Source organism: Tiliqua scincoides, chromosome 1 (assembly GCF_035046505.1).
Source record: "Tiliqua scincoides isolate rTilSci1 chromosome 1, rTilSci1.hap2, whole genome shotgun sequence".
In the NCBI taxonomy this organism is placed as follows: domain Eukaryota; kingdom Metazoa; phylum Chordata; class Lepidosauria; order Squamata; family Scincidae; genus Tiliqua; species Tiliqua scincoides.
The window spans coordinates 15,610,940-15,627,167 of NC_089821.1; the positions used below are offsets into that span (position 1 = coordinate 15,610,940).

General features: G+C 42.9%; 1 protein-coding gene across 1 annotated transcript in view; it reads left to right on the plus strand.

The window, feature by feature from the left end:
* Positions 1-15,706, plus strand: part of LOC136639843 (cytosolic phospholipase A2 beta-like) — a 69,223-nt gene extending 53,517 nt beyond the window's left edge. Inside the window, exons 12-19 of the mRNA XM_066614458.1 lie at positions 528-750; positions 1,524-1,641; positions 3,271-3,408; positions 4,093-4,194; positions 7,291-7,482; positions 9,527-9,693; positions 11,542-11,728; positions 15,492-15,706. Coding sequence (XP_066470555.1) covers positions 528-750; positions 1,524-1,641; positions 3,271-3,408; positions 4,093-4,194; positions 7,291-7,482; positions 9,527-9,693; positions 11,542-11,728; positions 15,492-15,706 — 1,342 coding nt within the window. The remainder of the gene's footprint in view (positions 1-527; positions 751-1,523; positions 1,642-3,270; positions 3,409-4,092; positions 4,195-7,290; positions 7,483-9,526; positions 9,694-11,541; positions 11,729-15,491) is intronic.
* Positions 15,707-16,228: the final 522 nt, after the last annotated feature.

Sequence of the window (16,228 nt, forward strand, 5' to 3'; positions counted from 1 at the left end):
CTAATTAATGAGAACCCCACTGATACTGGACATAATCCAGAGACAAAATGGATGTCACAGACCAGCTAAATTCGACATAATTTATGCACAGATTTTAGTTCTTGGTTTTCATTTATGCCTGCCCACTGGGATTTGGTGGTGGTGGTGGTGGGTTGGACAAATCCTGCTTTAGCCATCGTGCCTCTCATCCAGAAAAAATGAGAGGTGGATCTCAGTCAAGTACAAAATGAAAATTTATCGGTAAGTACAAAATGAAAATTTACAGTTGAACTTATCAATGCCTTTCAGCAAGTATCTTCCTTGGGGAGGGGGCATCAATTCCAAATATAAGGATTATGGATAGAGAGACGGTAGAATTTTGAAAGAGTTGTGGGCTCCAGGATATGTTGAGCAGCCCTGATGTCTTGTTTTGTAAGTGTTGAAAAAGTTGATTCTGTAGCATTTTTATTTGAAAGATCAATATTCGTGGAATGCTATTAGTAGGCAAGCACTTGTTTTGTAACTGCAGACTTTCCTCCTCCATTCAGGACTTTGAAAAATTTGTATCAAGATGCTAATTGGTCACAGAAGAATCTAGAAGAGCACATCCAAGCAGTTAAACCCCAGATATTGAAGAGCAAGTGGGATTATATTTCCATCGAACGGCTGAAGGTCTATCACAAAGAGTTGGTTGAGAGGGCAGAAATGGGGTACCTTCCATCTTTCACAGCCCTCTGGGCCCTTGTCCTAGAAGCTTTCTTATATGATAAAGTATGTTTATAACGTATTATAAGAAAATACTATTCATGTTATTCTTTCTGGTTTAAACTAAGGACTGATGTAGATACAAGAATGAAGCTTCGTACAGTCTTCCCTCCTTTCATCTGTACCTAATTCATTTCTGAAAATGGTCATTGTAGCAAAAAACTGGAAGGGTACAATTATTCCATTAATTGTAATGGGGACAATTCTAACTCATTCCAAAGCCATTCAAGTTCACCCAAAATCACTGTAAGTCAGCAGTTCCAAATCTTATTGGCACTATGACCTACCTTGTCCTTTGCAGTGGGAGGTGGCAGGGGGCCTCTTCTGGGTCGCACAAGACCAGTGACCCTCTACTGGCCTATGTGGGCCTCAGAATGGCAGAAGTGACTTTCAGGCTTCTGCAGGCCATTCTAAGCCTCACAGAGGATGGTAGAGTGGGTCACTGGCCTAGTGAGACCTGGAAGAAGCCATTGGAGCTGTCCAGTGCCTCTGGAATGGCTACAATTTGGAGCCATTCCGACAAAAGGGAGGATAAGAGCCCAGCCAGTGACCCAGATGGTGTGGGTCACCCATCTTGTGACCCACAGTTTGGCAAAGGCTGCTGTAAGTGCCTGATATCATAAGGAAAAAGTTGCATAATAAAGTTAAATAACCTTTGGTTAAATGATCTAAGATAATAAACGTAAAGTTCCACTTGCAGACAAAGATCTTTCTTATTGCATTTTGAGGTATAGCCTTCCATATTTATTCTGAATTTCCCCCCACATTTTTTATAATAGCCCAATGAGAGCAAACTGTCAGAACAACGCTCGGCTATTAATCAAGGCCAGAACCCGTTGCCTATCTACACAGCCATGAATGTCAAAGACAAAGACATCAGTACCTTTGATTTCAGAGGTAGGTGTAGCTATGTAAGCCACAGTGCTCCTTGTCCTCCTTGCTCCCTCTGTGCTCAGCATCACACATCAGTGTGTGCAGGTGGATAGGGTGAGTGCAGCTCATGTATAACACATGCAACATGTGAGCATCTCCTGTTGTGCCATTGTAGCTCCTTATTGAAGGATCATGTTGACCAAATATGAAGTGTACCATTTGGCAAATGCCTTATTCTAGGCTGTAGTAGAATCAATATGGGCCAGATTCAGCGCTGGCCAAAGGCCCATACTTAGGACTACCTGTTTGGGCTACCCTAAACTTGTAAATCTGTCTAGTCCACTTTTAAAGGCCAGACGCCATTACAACATTGGGTAGCAAGGAGTTCCATAGACTAATTACACACTGGGTAAAGAAATATTTTCTTTTGTCTAACTCTCCCCACACTCAATTTAAGTGGATGTCCCCTGGTTCTGGTGTTGTATGAGAGGGGGAGGAACATCCCTCTATCCACTGTATCCATCCCCTGCATAATTTTGTATGTCTCAGTCATGTCCCCCCTCAGGCACCTCTTTTCTAGACTGAAGAGCCTCGAATGCCATAGCCTTTTCTCGTAAGGGAGGTGCCCCAGCCCAATAATCATTCTAGTTACTCTTCTGCACCTTTTCTAGTTTCACTACGTCCTTTTTGAGATGTGACCATAACTGAGCACAGTACTCCAGATGTGGCCTTTTTATTGATTTGTGCAGTCGCATTATAATATTGGCTATTTTATTTTCCCTTTTAAATAATCCCAAGCATGGAACTGGCATTCTTCACTGCCACCATCAACCTGTTCCATCAGCACCCCAAGATCTCTCTCCTGATCTGCCATAGAAAACTCAGGTCCCATTAGCTTATATGTGAAGTTTTGATTTTTTTGCTCCAATATACATTACTTTGCACTTACATTGAAACACACCTGCCATTTTGCTGCCCATTCTCCCAGTTTGGTGAGATCCTCAATCCCTTCTGGTGTGAAGTACAATCCCTTCTGTTCTTTACTACCCAGAGAAGTTTAGTGTCATTTGCAAACTTGGCCACTTCACTGTTGTCCATATCTTCAGTTCATTTATAAACAAACTGAAAAGCACTGGTCCCAGGACAGGTGCCTGGGGTGCACCACTTTTCACCTGTCTCCATTGTGAAAATTGCCCTTTGAAACTCACTCTCTGTTTCCAGGTCCTCAACCAATTCTTAATCCATTGGAGGACCTTCCCTCCTATTCTCTGATTGTGAAAGTTTTCTCAGCAGCCTTTGGTGAGGGACTGTGTCAAATACCTTCTGAATATCCACAGGTTCTTCCACATCCACATGCCTGCTGAGCAGTTTGTAGAAGTTTGTAAAGTTTAGATTTTAGAAATCTAAAAGGTTTCTGAGGCAAGACTTACCCTTACAGAAGCCATGCTGATTCTCCCTCAGCAAGGCTTGTACTTCTATGCGGTTTTTTAAATCTTTACAGAGGCTTTCTACCATCTTCTCTGGAACAGGCATTAGGCTGACTGACCTGTAACTTCCTGGGTCCCCTCTCCTTCTTTTCTTTAAAGATTGGTGTGGCATTTATACCTACTGACTTGTGGGGCATGAAAGCTTCTTGTGCTTTTTTGGTTGCAGAATGGATGGAATTCAATCCTTATGAAGTCGGGTTCCTGAAATATGGTGCCTACATTCGTGCAGAAGATTTTGATAGCAAATTCTTCATGGGAAAACTGATGAAGAGGCTCCCAGAGTCTCGAATTTGTTATCTGGAAGGTAATCTGTTGCTTATAAGCTAAACTGGAAGCTGCAGCACAACAAGTTGATCTCTGGCAGTTGATCTTTTTTTCAAAGTTATCTGTGCTCTTCTGTAATTGATTCTTGATACTTCATTCACAACTTCTGTGCACTGAGGGATTGGAAGCCACTCTCAAATCAGATGATGCAACTGAGGCAATAGGGTGTGCGTGAGGGCGATATCTCACTATTTATTATACTATCCAAAATATTATACTATCCTTTTGGACAAGGAAAGTGGAAGGACTCCATAATGTTATGCATGGAAAAAACCAAGTAATCGTATCACATTGCAGCTGATTTCATGTTTCAGTAGAAGAAATGCACTCTCAAGAGTGGATGACCTGATTGCTCCTTCCTCACCTGTAGTCTAGTGCATATGTTTTTATGATAACACAGATTCAGACAACTATGTGAATGCATGACTTGCAACTTCCTCCTACCAGAACTCAGTTATATAGAGGGGTTCTGTGCATGTTTACTTCAACCAGTCTGCTTTCAGCATTCCAGGTCTTTTTTGTAACTTGCCAAAGCATTTTCAGCTGATGTCAGAAAATTAGTTTGTTTTAGTGAGGTCTTGTACATTCATTGGTCTTGGTGAGAGATGCTACTGTTTAATATGAAATGATACAGCTGCTTACCCTTGTGTGGTTGGACTTGCAGGTATCTGGAGCAATGTTTTCTCTCTGAATCTGCTGGATGGTTTGTACTGGTCCTCAACATCAGAAGAATTTTGGGAACGATGGGTCAAAGACATGTCAGAAAGTAAGATTTTCACTACTGATCACTTTATACTTTATTGCTTGCACAGCAGTTTTCTGCTTTAAACAGGAGAGCTAAAGGTGGATAACATCCTGCCAGCCTTACTTTTGATCCTATAAAGTAATGAATTTTGTTGTCATGCCATAAGACATTTCTTTCAAGAGAATCCAACTATTGGACCATAGACTTCCATATTGTCAAGACTGACTGGAAGCTGTACTTCAAGGTTGTAGGCAGGAATTTGCAGGCAGGATTTTCTCTTCCATGTTGGGAATTGAAACCCGGGACATCCTCTATGCAGAACAGAATCTCTTTCACTTCCTTTGTTTCTTTATTTAATTTCTATCTTGCCTTTTGCCCAAATGACATCCAAATTAGCTTACAATATACTATTAAAATACATACACATAAATAATAAAACTAGGTAAATATAATAGAAATGTATTTTCCCCTTACCTCTGTGTAGGCCCCCTGATGGTTTTTGGGTCTCCTTGGACCTATCCAGCTATATAGCTGGCATATATCCGGGGACAGCTAGGGGGAGGGGTAGGTAAAAAAATGGGGGATGGGATCCAACATGCACGATTGCCACAAAATCCAGCACCTCCCTCCTTCAACACACCTCTTGTTCCCTCCTATTGCAGTCCCTCCCCACCCACTGCTCACCCCTTCTTCTGGAGATGGCTAGGCACTCCAGTGGAGTGCGGCCACCAGCCATTTACACTGGCAGCCCCATTGTGTGCAACACTGCGGCATCTACAGTGCCAATATAGAGGGCTTTGTGCTGATGGAATGCTAGTTGATAGGATTGGGCCCCAAGTCATTTATCCAGGCTCAAAGAGGTTGAGAATCTCTCAGTAGCACAACATATAACTGCAGTAAACCTGGATTAAAGGGAATCAACATATAGCCTCATACAGATGCTGTGACCACGGTGTGTGTACTGGCCATTGTTTTCTGGGCAAACTCTACCTCCATGAGTGGAAACAGGAGCCCAGTCTGGCTGCTAATGAATCCAGTTAGAGTTTCTGCATCCTTGGAGGCTCTGAATGATGGGAAAAGTCCAAACATTTTGATATCAATTTTTAGTTCTCTTAGGGTGCAATCCTAACCAACTTTCCCAGCACTGGCATAGCTGTTCCAGTGGAGCATGTGCTGCATCCTGCAGTTGGGGGGGGCAGTCACGGAGGCCTTCTCAAGGTAAAGGATTGTTCCCTTACCTCAGAGTTGCATTGCCCTTATGTCAGTGCTGGAAAGTTGGTTAGGATTGCGGCCTTATTGTAATAATGGAGTTTAGGAATACTCCCTTGCTGAACCTTCTGTTAGGAAAAAAGAATTGCAGGACAAGCCCCTCCTTGCAAGATCCTGAGAGTATCTGAGCAAATAGCAATGATGCAACTGCTTCTTTCTTTTGATAAAAATTATTCTTATTACTTGTCAGTTCTTAAATGAACAACTGAAGGAGCAGGTCCGCAGCTTGGGGGTCCACCTGGACTCGCAGCTGCTCCTGGATTCCCAGGTGGCGGCTGTGGCTAGGGGGGCCTTCGCTCAGCTTCGGCTGGTGCGCCAGCTGCGGCCGTACTTGGATCGTGCAGACCTGGCCACGGTGATCCATGCCTCGGTGACATCGAGATTAGATTACTGTAACGCACTCTATGTGGGGCTGCCCTTGAAGACGGTTCGGAAACTGCAACTAGTGCAGAATGCGGCGGCCCGTGTGGTTACTGGAGGTAGGCGGTTCGACCCTGTCAGTCCGCTTCTCCAGCGGCTGCACTGGCTGCCCATTCGTTTCCGGGCCCAATTCAAGATGCTGGTATTGACCTTTAAAGCCCTATACTGCTCTGGACCAGGGTATCTTAGAGATCGCCTGCTCCTGTACAATCCGGCTCGCCCTCTCAGGTCATCAGAGAAGGCCTTTTTACAAGTGCCGCCGCCTAGGGAGGTACGTGGGGCGGCTGCAAGAAATAGGGCCTTCTCAGTAGTGGCACCAACGCTATGGAACTCCCTTCCCCTTGACTTAAGAATGGCTCCCTCTCTTGAGACCTTTCGGCAAGGCCTGAAGACCCTTCTGTTTAAACAGGCCTTCTGAGTTCTTGGCCTTTTAACATCTTTTTAACATCTTTTAATATTTTTTTACAGGCCTGATTCTTTTATGACTTGCTGCTGCTCTATGCTCTTTTTACCTATTTTTACTCTGACTGCTGTTTTTAGTATGTGTTAATATGTTTTTATTTGTTTTTAAATTGTTTTTAATATGTTGTAAGCCGCCTTGAATCCCTTCGGGGAGAAAGGCGGGGTAGAAATAAAGTTGTTGTTGTTATTATTATTATTATTATTAACTATGACAAAAACAACTATGTGATGGCACTGCCTAGAAATGTGAATACCTTTCCCCCTATTTCATTGGTTACCAAACTGTGAGCCATGGCTTCCTGGGAAGCTGCAGAAACCAGCCAGGGGAGCCTCTCAAAAAGCACATTGCCCTATACAATGTATAGGACTGTGGCCCTAATGGGGAGCTGTAGCCAATGGCCCAGTAGGACAAGGGAGCCACCAGTCCAAAACGTTTGAAAGCCACAGCCCTATTTCACTGAGGTCTCCTGCCTTAAAAATTGATACCGACTCCTAGAAACCAGAATATTATTTCAAGCCTCTTTTCAAGGAATTTGTTCCCAGAAGGTTTGTGCTCCCAACTGCCTCCCCTTCCATTTGCCAATGCAAAATACCAAGTTCTTTCTGCAAGTAAGTCAATAGAAATAGGCAGGCTTGCTTAAAAGAGTTGCCTGGAAGTAATCTGTCTAAGCAAGTGGCTATTCTCATTCCTAAATTATTTATCTTATGATCTGATCCTTTCCAGGGCTAACCCAGAGCATGCAGCAGGTAGAATTATGGAGAGAATTTAGTGGTCTTTTGGTATCTTACAACATTATAATTCTTGTAAATGCTACTAGATTTTCCTTTCGTTTTCAGGGAGAGTCCCATTGTGATGACACTTTTTTCTTAGAAAATGGTAACATAAATTCATGACCAGTCTTATAAAGTGTTATGTACTGGAAAAAGAACTTTCCAGAAATTGATCTTTTCATGGTTTTGTTTCAGCGGAAAAAAAATACTCAGAAGATGGAGGCGTCACTGTCTACAAGCCTCCAGACACTGCAGCTGGCAAACTCTGTGAAATTTTTAATGACATTTTAACTGGTCGTCCATTGAAGGGGGCAACGCACAACTTCTTGAAAAACCTTGCTATGTATAAAGACTATATGCAGCAAAGCAATTTTATTCAATGGAGAGGTGATTAAATATTATCAATTACTAGCTATATTATTAATATATAATAATTATTAAACATTAATAATCAATACAGTTGGAAACTTTTAGACTGCGTCAGTTGACACAGGGCACAATCCTATCCAGTTTTCCAGCACTGACATAGCTGTGTCAGTGTGGTGCACACTGCATCCTGCAGTGGGGAAGCAGTCAAGAGGGCATCCTCGTGGGGCTGCATTGTGGCTAGGTCAGTGCTTGAAAGTTGATTATGATTGACCTCTTGGTCAATTGAAAGGATTCCTACTTAGTTCCCAGTCTTTGGAATCCAATGAGATAAGTTACACAGTTAGACCATTTCTTTTTTCTGTATTATTTTTGGTTTTGTAGGGAAATTGCTGCCCTACATGACCCAGGGAATGCATTTTCTTTTCCATTCAATTTCTCTCTCATTTTTTGACAGGAGTTCCCATAGCAGCTAACATTCAGAAAATACGATCATTCCATTCCAATTTTTAAACTTTAAAAATTTGAAAAGTTGAAGGAAATGGATATCCTTCTTCTGTAACAATTATCTTATATTGCCTTGAGGCTTGTTTGTTTCACAGACTTCTAGAATTGTGTTTCTTTTATGGGCTCCATGAGATAGTATTCAGCAAATAATAAAAAGAAAGGTAATGTCCGGTTCTGCACTTGGAATGAATGAAAGAGTTTGATCCTAGTGCTACATTTTAAAATGAACTTGCTCTTTGAGATTTATTCAACCGAACAAGGAAGTTCACCACTGTGGGAACACATTGGGTATACTGCCCCCCTTATTTAGCTTGGCCAGTTTTGATAATATAGGTGTGCATCACTTAACAACAGGGATACGTTCTTTGATCCCCGTTGTTATGGATTAGGTCGTTAAGTGAACATTCAGCCCAATATAGTGCATTTGTGGTATGAACAGAAACACCTTGCCAGACACTAGCTGGCTGTACAGGCTACTGGAGACAGATTGCCTCTTCCTTGCATTAAGAGCCTCTTTGTTGTGTAAACAGACACTCTGCTGCAGGCTATGGGAGACCTGACCATTGAGCCTCTTTGTTGTGCTCTGACCACTGTCTTACATGTGGTCTGTCATTACTGTTAAGTGATGCATGCCTGTAATGAAAGGAGCTAGCATTTACATCATGCATTTCAGATGTTCAGAGTGCTGACTGCCTTTTGTAGCAAAGTTGTAGGACAGATTAATCCCCAGGTCTTCCATGAACCTCTTGGATTTGGCCAAAGAATTCTCATTCAACCTTCAAGTGTGAAGGGCTAGTCACTCCATCACTGGGCATGTAGTAGCCATGGGAAAAGTCATATAATATGCGCTATATGTCACTTTATAACCTGTATGAAGGTAGTTGTGTGCCTCTGTCATAATTTACAGGATTCCATCTTAAGGCTACCACATTTATAAGGGTACCACTTCCTGCAGCTGCCAAGCACCAAGATGGCCATAGAAATAGACTTTGCAACTCACCTGCCCTGATGTTTAAGTCAGGTTCCAGGCACAGACCTCCCTTCAAAGCTTTTGATCTCTGACTACCAGGAAAGGAATCTGAGTCCCTTGAATCCATCTCTGTTTGTAAATGTGTGAGAACTTCAAGCTCTCTCAAACCTTCTCTGACATAGTTTGTGTGATTTGAAGGATATGAAAAGTGTGTGGACATTGGCACAGCACCAATGGACTTCACGGGAACAGGAGCATAGCCTGGGAGGGGGGGGTTGGCATGGTAAGTGCAGCAGGCACCACAACACACTATAAGCAGCATTGCCATTGCCACCCCAAATGGCTCTGAGAGCAAGTGGGAGGGCCGCTTACACAGCATGTTGCAGCTCCTGAAGTACTTACCACACAGTCCCCTTTGGCTACGCTACTGCTGGGGAATTAATGGGAAGTAAGCAGAAAATTGTGAACAGAAAGTGGTGTGCAGTTGTGCAAAGTCTTTTGAGTACCAGAAATTATTTCTTGCCTTCATCCCAGGCATTATGACACAGCCTCCTCCTTTCTTCTGATAAGATTAAAACTTTTTTTCAGATACTGTGTTCGATGAATCTCCCAATGCGTTGACACCATCAGCCGAGTCCCTCTGCTTGATAGATATTGATTATTTCGTTAACAATAGTGGCTCACCGCTCCTTAACCCCAAGAGGAACGTGGATGTCATCATCATGCTGGATTATGATCTGAATAAACTCTTCAAGGTGAGAACACTATTTCTCTATTATTTTTCTGTGTGGGAAAGATGTCACCTCAAAGCAACCTCTAAGATGACCAATTCCCATGTTGATGCCTGTTTACAGAGCATCCTGTATTAGGGTCAAATCAGACATGTGCCTGATCATGCAAGTTGATCTGATGCAGGTTCATTATAAATAACAAGTGAGGGAAACCACAGTGGGCTCAAAGTGCATTGTGTGTGCGTGCCTGCGCAGCGTCAGATCTAGGGTGGAGCCTGAGGAGAATCTAGAAGTGACTTGTAATTATAAATAACAAGTGGGGGATCCATGGAACAGGGCAAATGGCACTGGGACAGATGTTGTTTGCCCCAGTTATAGTTTTGATTCAGATTGTACCCCTCCTGTGCTATTTTTGATTGGGAGGGAACTTCTATTGGTTTTTTCAAGGGCTGTTTCACATTTCCCACTTTCTATTTATAACTAAAACTATAATCCTCCTTCCTCATCAGGCCAAGTTGCATGATTAACTGCATTTCTGAAGCTGCTGGCCAGAGGCTGGTTGAAGCAAACATCATGTACATGGTATTTCTTCCACAGTGGGGCTAAAAGTGCATTGTGTGTGTGCATGTGTGTGCAAAGTTGGATCTAGGGTGGAGCCTGAGGGACATCTGCCCTGGGCGCTATGGTGATGCATGACTGCCTGTTCCTTCTCCTCTGGAGTCTGGGAGCTTTGACAGAAGAAGGAATGGGGCATGTGAAGTTGCTGTAGTCACCACTCCTTCCAGGGCCTCTGAGAGGAATTTTATCCGGGGGTACAAAGTTTCTTTGGGGCCCCTTCCCAAAGAGGTAGGGAGTGAAACAGAGTGGGGGGTGGCAGTGGAGGTGGGCAGAATGGGAGCAAAACAGGCAGGGGGAAAGTGGCAACAGCTGAAATAGTCTTTGGAAACCAGGTCTACCAGTCTTTCCGCTGCAGAGCTCAGGTCTACCTGCCTGCCCAGCACTGGCAGCTAATTACAGTAATACGGAAAATCAAACACACTCCTAAAATCTTTCAAAATATAGAAAATCATTTCAGGAAATCAGTATCATTGTATTTAGCTTCACACTAGAGTGGAAAGTGTCCTGTGTACACTAACACTGACTTCTGCAGCAGCTGCAGTCCCGCAGCTTTATCGCTGAGCTCCTCTACACTCCTTCATGCATGGTAAGCGGATCCACAAGCCAAAAAGCTACTGGAGCAGGTCAGTTTTCTCCCAGACCTGACACTGTTAAGGAATGTATGCATTCCTGGACCTGGTGTGTATGACTTGTGGCAGTAGTTCCTGCCATCTGCCCACAGTAACGCTCCCAGCATCTGGTGTGGGCAGAGTCTGGATGAGATTGGAAAATGTAAGATTCCAGGAAATTTCTGGGCTCTCTCCTTCGGCTCCTGGGCCCCCTTTCTGACCCTGGGCTCGGGTACAAATTACCCCCTTTCCCCCCTCCCCTAGGCCCTGACTCCCTCCTCTGAATCTAGAAGTGACATTGTGTGTTGTGAGGTCACTGCCCCAGGCACCAGGCCTCTGTGTGTGTGTGTGTGTGTGTGTGTGTGTGTGTGTGTGTGTGTGTGTGTGTACATGACAGAGATTTCAGTTGGAATATTGGTGCTGTGAGAAGAGGGCTAAACATTGTCCCCCTGGTTCAGCTGACCCCAACCGATTTGTACTTCTCTGTACCACAGCTACTTCTAAGCTTTGAAAGAGTGTTGGAGTTCCAGTTACGGATCTCCAGCTGTTGACTTACCATTATTCTGGAATTAAGCAATTTCTGGAAAGCAAATTGCGTATCTTTATTGTTGGCTCCAAGAATGAATTATCTTGGTATCTTATTCAGCAAACAGAGCTGTTTGCAAAATACTGTGAAGTGCAAGGCTTCCCTTTTCCAAAAGTTGAGCTGAGTGAAGAAGACAGGAAGAATCCGAAGGAGTGCTATGTATTCTCGGATGACAGTGACCCCAGAGCTCCAATAGTGGTTTTTTTCCCACTGGTAGATTCTTCCTTCAAAGAGTACACAGCACCAGGTAAGCTTGAAAGCGGTATATAAATACTCTTATTATTAATAATATTCATCAACTTGTATCATTCTTTATTCTGAGCATTCCCAGAGATACTTTTTCTCAATTTTTTTTTGTTGAATTCATATTTATTTGTTCCTCTGGCTGAGACATTTTCCTATGTGGGATTTCCAGTGAGTAAAAGACGTTGTAGGCATTGGACAGTTCAACAAACTTTACCTTTGTGCCACTTTCAGGGTCAAAATCACCTCCCCCAGCTGCTTTTACCTCAGCTAGAGAGAAGATATGAGTATGCACATCTTTTCTGCAGTTTCTTTGGGGGGGGATAAACAGAGCTGTTTGTGTGTGTGATTCCCCTTGGTAAAATGGCCCAAGGGAAAAGGATTAAGAAATGGTTAGAGAACATCTCAGAAAACAGAACTGTAGAATGACACAGTTTAGGTCTGCTACAATAGACATTATACATCTATTTTTTAAAAAACCCATGGAAAAGAGCGCAATAATTTCACATTAGTGATCAGTTTGGGGGAAGGTCTTGGTCTCTCTTTAAAAAAAAATCACCCCAACTACCTCCAGGCACCTTACCGTGCCATAGTGGGAGGCACCCCTATCTGTGCCCAGTCAAGGCTGGCCTTGGCCCAGGCACTAAGCTTCCTAGTTGGAAGAAGTGCACATGCATGCGGCCCTATGGCTCCAGCAGCCTGCCATGGTTGAGTGGTGGTAGGAAGAAGGTGCTATTGACGCTCCCGGGCCCCCAAGCTCCCTTTTCATAAATGGAACTGCTTCACCTTACCTCATTTTGATGGACTGTATCAGTGGCAGAATATTTTCTTGGCTAGACTCTCACCCTTTCAGTTCAGCTCCTTCACATAGCAGTCTCACTAGCTTCCCCTCTTTAAGCCATTTCTGCCCAACATTGCATGTATGCAACAGGGATCAAGAGTGTATACCTGTGGGCTAGGCAGAAATGGATTAATGCAATGTCAGGAATTAGCAGCGGCGGCGGCATTTCTATACCCCCTTTTTCACTAGCACTCCTTATGTCTATAATGGTGTGCAGTGTCACTATATTTGAAAATATATCTATGCAGCTTATCTGCATATATCTATGTAGGAAGCAATTAGCATAATTTCAGAGAAGTAATTCAAATCATTTATTTCATAACTGAAGGTAAGGAAAATCAGATCAGTGGCAGAATTTTACTTTAGGCAAGAGTAATTTTTGTCAAATATTCAGCCAAAGCGTGTTAACATTTCAGTGACTCTCTGACATTAGTGCACTTCTTGTAACAAAGGAGTGACTTTTGAGCCCTTGCAGGTAGGAATTTGGGGTTCAGGCATTGCCTGTTTCTTGCTCTCAACTTCTAGCAAGCAGAATAGTCAGTATGGGTGGAAGAACAGAAGCCAGCAATGCTGGAGTGAAAATCTTCTGCCTTGGTAGCACCGTAGTCTTCTGGCACTGTCCTTGTGGTCATGGACAGCAAGCAGTGATGGGGAACTGTGGCACACACTTAAATGCAGTGGGGAGGGGAATAGAGAGATGGACCTAGAACCACTCCATCTGTAGTGGCCAGGGCAATTCAGGAGGGAGAAACTCTTCAATCCCAACAACTCTTCATTTGGAAGGACTATCACTGTGGCTTTGTGCAGTCATTTGTGCGTCCTTTTTCACCACTTCCAGGTTACATATGAATATTGACACTTCTCCTTGTATGTGAAATAAAGAGTGTGGACAGAGTGCAAGTGAATGTAATTTTGCTCCCACCAACGTTGCTGCTGCTTCCTAGTGGGAAGAGGTGGCTGCTTGGGTGTCGTACCTTACTGGTTTGCATCGAAGTACATAGTTGTGCAGGCACATACATGCTTCCTCATGGAGGTTTATTGCCAAAATGGTGAACAAAGCAGAGCAGCTGGCTGTGTTACTCTACTTTTCTATATAGTTCAGTAAAACAAGCAGTGCAGAAGTATTCTATTGGAAAAAAACCCATAACATTGAATTCCTGTTTAATGAATAGAATGCCTCCATAGTATAAATGTAGGAATGTGACAAAAAATAAGAGACATCTGCACATAATGAACCCAACATAAGTTTGCACTTTCCTGCCACTGAGACTGATGTATGTGGAAGGAATGCCAAATCCAACATGCTCATTGCTGTGGCCACCCTCAACTGTTAGTTGGCGACAAATAAATGTGAGACCCAGACAGCAACACATTCATGTTTTGGAGCTACGGGCTCTGGTGGCAGCTGCAAAAATACCCAAGCAGGAGGCCTGCCCACTCTTCAATATCATAGGTTTCATACCATGCCAGTCTATAGACTAAATTCTTTTAAAAAGAGAACTCTCTCTTTAAAGTTGTGGGAGATGCTTGCCTCTGAAGCAAACAGAGATTGTGCTTTGCTTCTTGAGATGCTGTAGTTACTGTTCCTGAAACAATTTGCTTGGAGAAACCTCACAAACCACAAAACAATATTTATTCACTGTGAACATTTTATATTCTTGGTGTTGTCCCCCCGCCAGCCCCCCTTCAAATCTGCTGCTTTTTACAGTTCTCTGGATTGGGTCCAGGCTCAAATGTACAAGTGGCGCAGGAGACAGAACGTGGCAGGAGATGTCTGAAGTCATGAAATATATACCTAGTATATTAAGTTGTCTGAAGTCATGCAATATACACCTAGTGCAGATGTATTCAAATAACTATCTAAACTGGGAGCTCTAAGGAAAGCTTTACTGTAGAATATATTGTAAGAATTGTGAAATGACCATTTGTTGCGTATATTATTGCTTGTTTAACGGTCAGTGATTCCTCAATGGGTATTAATGGCTGGAAGTTGTTTCTAAACACATATACCAGTCACAATGTGGCTGAGATCATAGCAGATGAACCTGTTTGCAGCTGTGCAATGAAGCAAACAAAGCCACATTTGCAGTTGGTTAGATGGAAGGGAATTGGGCAGTTCCAACAAGATGCCAGTTGATTTGGGGGGATGGTATGCTGCTTCAGAGACCAGCACAGTCTGCTTGGTTCCCTGTCTATGCGCTATGCTCAACATGCAGACAAGTATCATAAACGTACCTTAAGTCTGCAGGACTCTTATCCAAAGGAAATCTAAACTAAACCCTACACTACTGCCCTTGGAATATACACTATAACAGTGTTTCTCAAACTGTGGGTCGGGACCAACTAGGTGGGTTGCGAACCAATTTTAGGTGGGTCCCTATTCATTTCAAGATTTTATTTTTAATATATGGTAAATGACTACATTTGGGGAAATGTTACAGACCTGTATTTTTAACAAGTTACTACGAATATTCTTTTAACATTGATGGTCAATGGGACCTACTCCTGGGTAAGTGTGGGTAGGATTGCAGCCTATTATTGTTAAAAATTTTTCCTGCTTGATGATGTCACTTCCGGTCATGACATCACTTCTGGTGGGTCAACATGCAGAACGACATGCTTCTCAACATGCAGAACAACAACTATCATAAATACACCATAAGTGTGCATGACTCTCATCCAAAGGAAAACAAAAATCCTACGCTGCTGCCCTTGGAAATTCTCACTGGTTTAAGGCAATCAGGAGCACATAACTATAAGCCATTATTAATTTTCCTCCAGTGAACAAGGGCACAGACCTGGCAGCCAACATGTTGGCTTTCAAGTGGCAAGCACTGAAAATTCAAACTGAACATTGAATGAGAATCTAAAGTCAGATGTAGGGCATAAGGCATTCTCATCAGTGGGTATTCTCTTTACTTTTCAGGGGTGAAACGTACTCCTTCTGAAATGAGTGCGGGCGAAGTAAACCTGAATGCAAACTCCTCGCCTTATCGAACAGTGCATGTGACCTATTCAGAGGAAAACTTTGACAAACTGTTAAATCTCAGCACCTATAACATTCTCTGCAGCAAAGACAAGATCCTACATGCTCTCGAGTATGCTTTACAGAAAAGGCAAAACATCTGGACCAGAGGTTAAAACAGCAGTTCAGCCTGGAAAGTAATTGTCTCCTAGATTGGGGGAGGGGTGGTTTCAGCATTTAGCCAACATCATTTTCACTGCTGAAGGTAAAATATAAGTTGTACAAGGTTTGTAATGGGCACTGACATATTTTCCAACTTGTTATGTTTGAGTTCATGTTTTTCAAATGTTCATTTATTAAGATTTTTTTTTTTTTTTTGCAGCCTTCCACTTTGGGTTCATGCCTACTTTGTAGCTGGTGTTCAACTCAAAGTGTCTCAAAACGTGGAGTTGATGACACTCAATCTTCTGAGGTTATTGAGCCAGTATTGTAGTGCTATGCTGGGAATGTTTTAAGGCAGTGGTTCCCAAACATTTTAGCACCGGGACCCACTTTTTAAAGCGACACTCTGTTGGGACCCACCTAGGTTTACCAGACTTCTAAAAAAAGGAGATCTAGAAAGAATTGATATTTTATTTATTTATAAGTAATAACTAGAAAAACATACTCATTTATCTCCCTATTTTCACACATGCTTG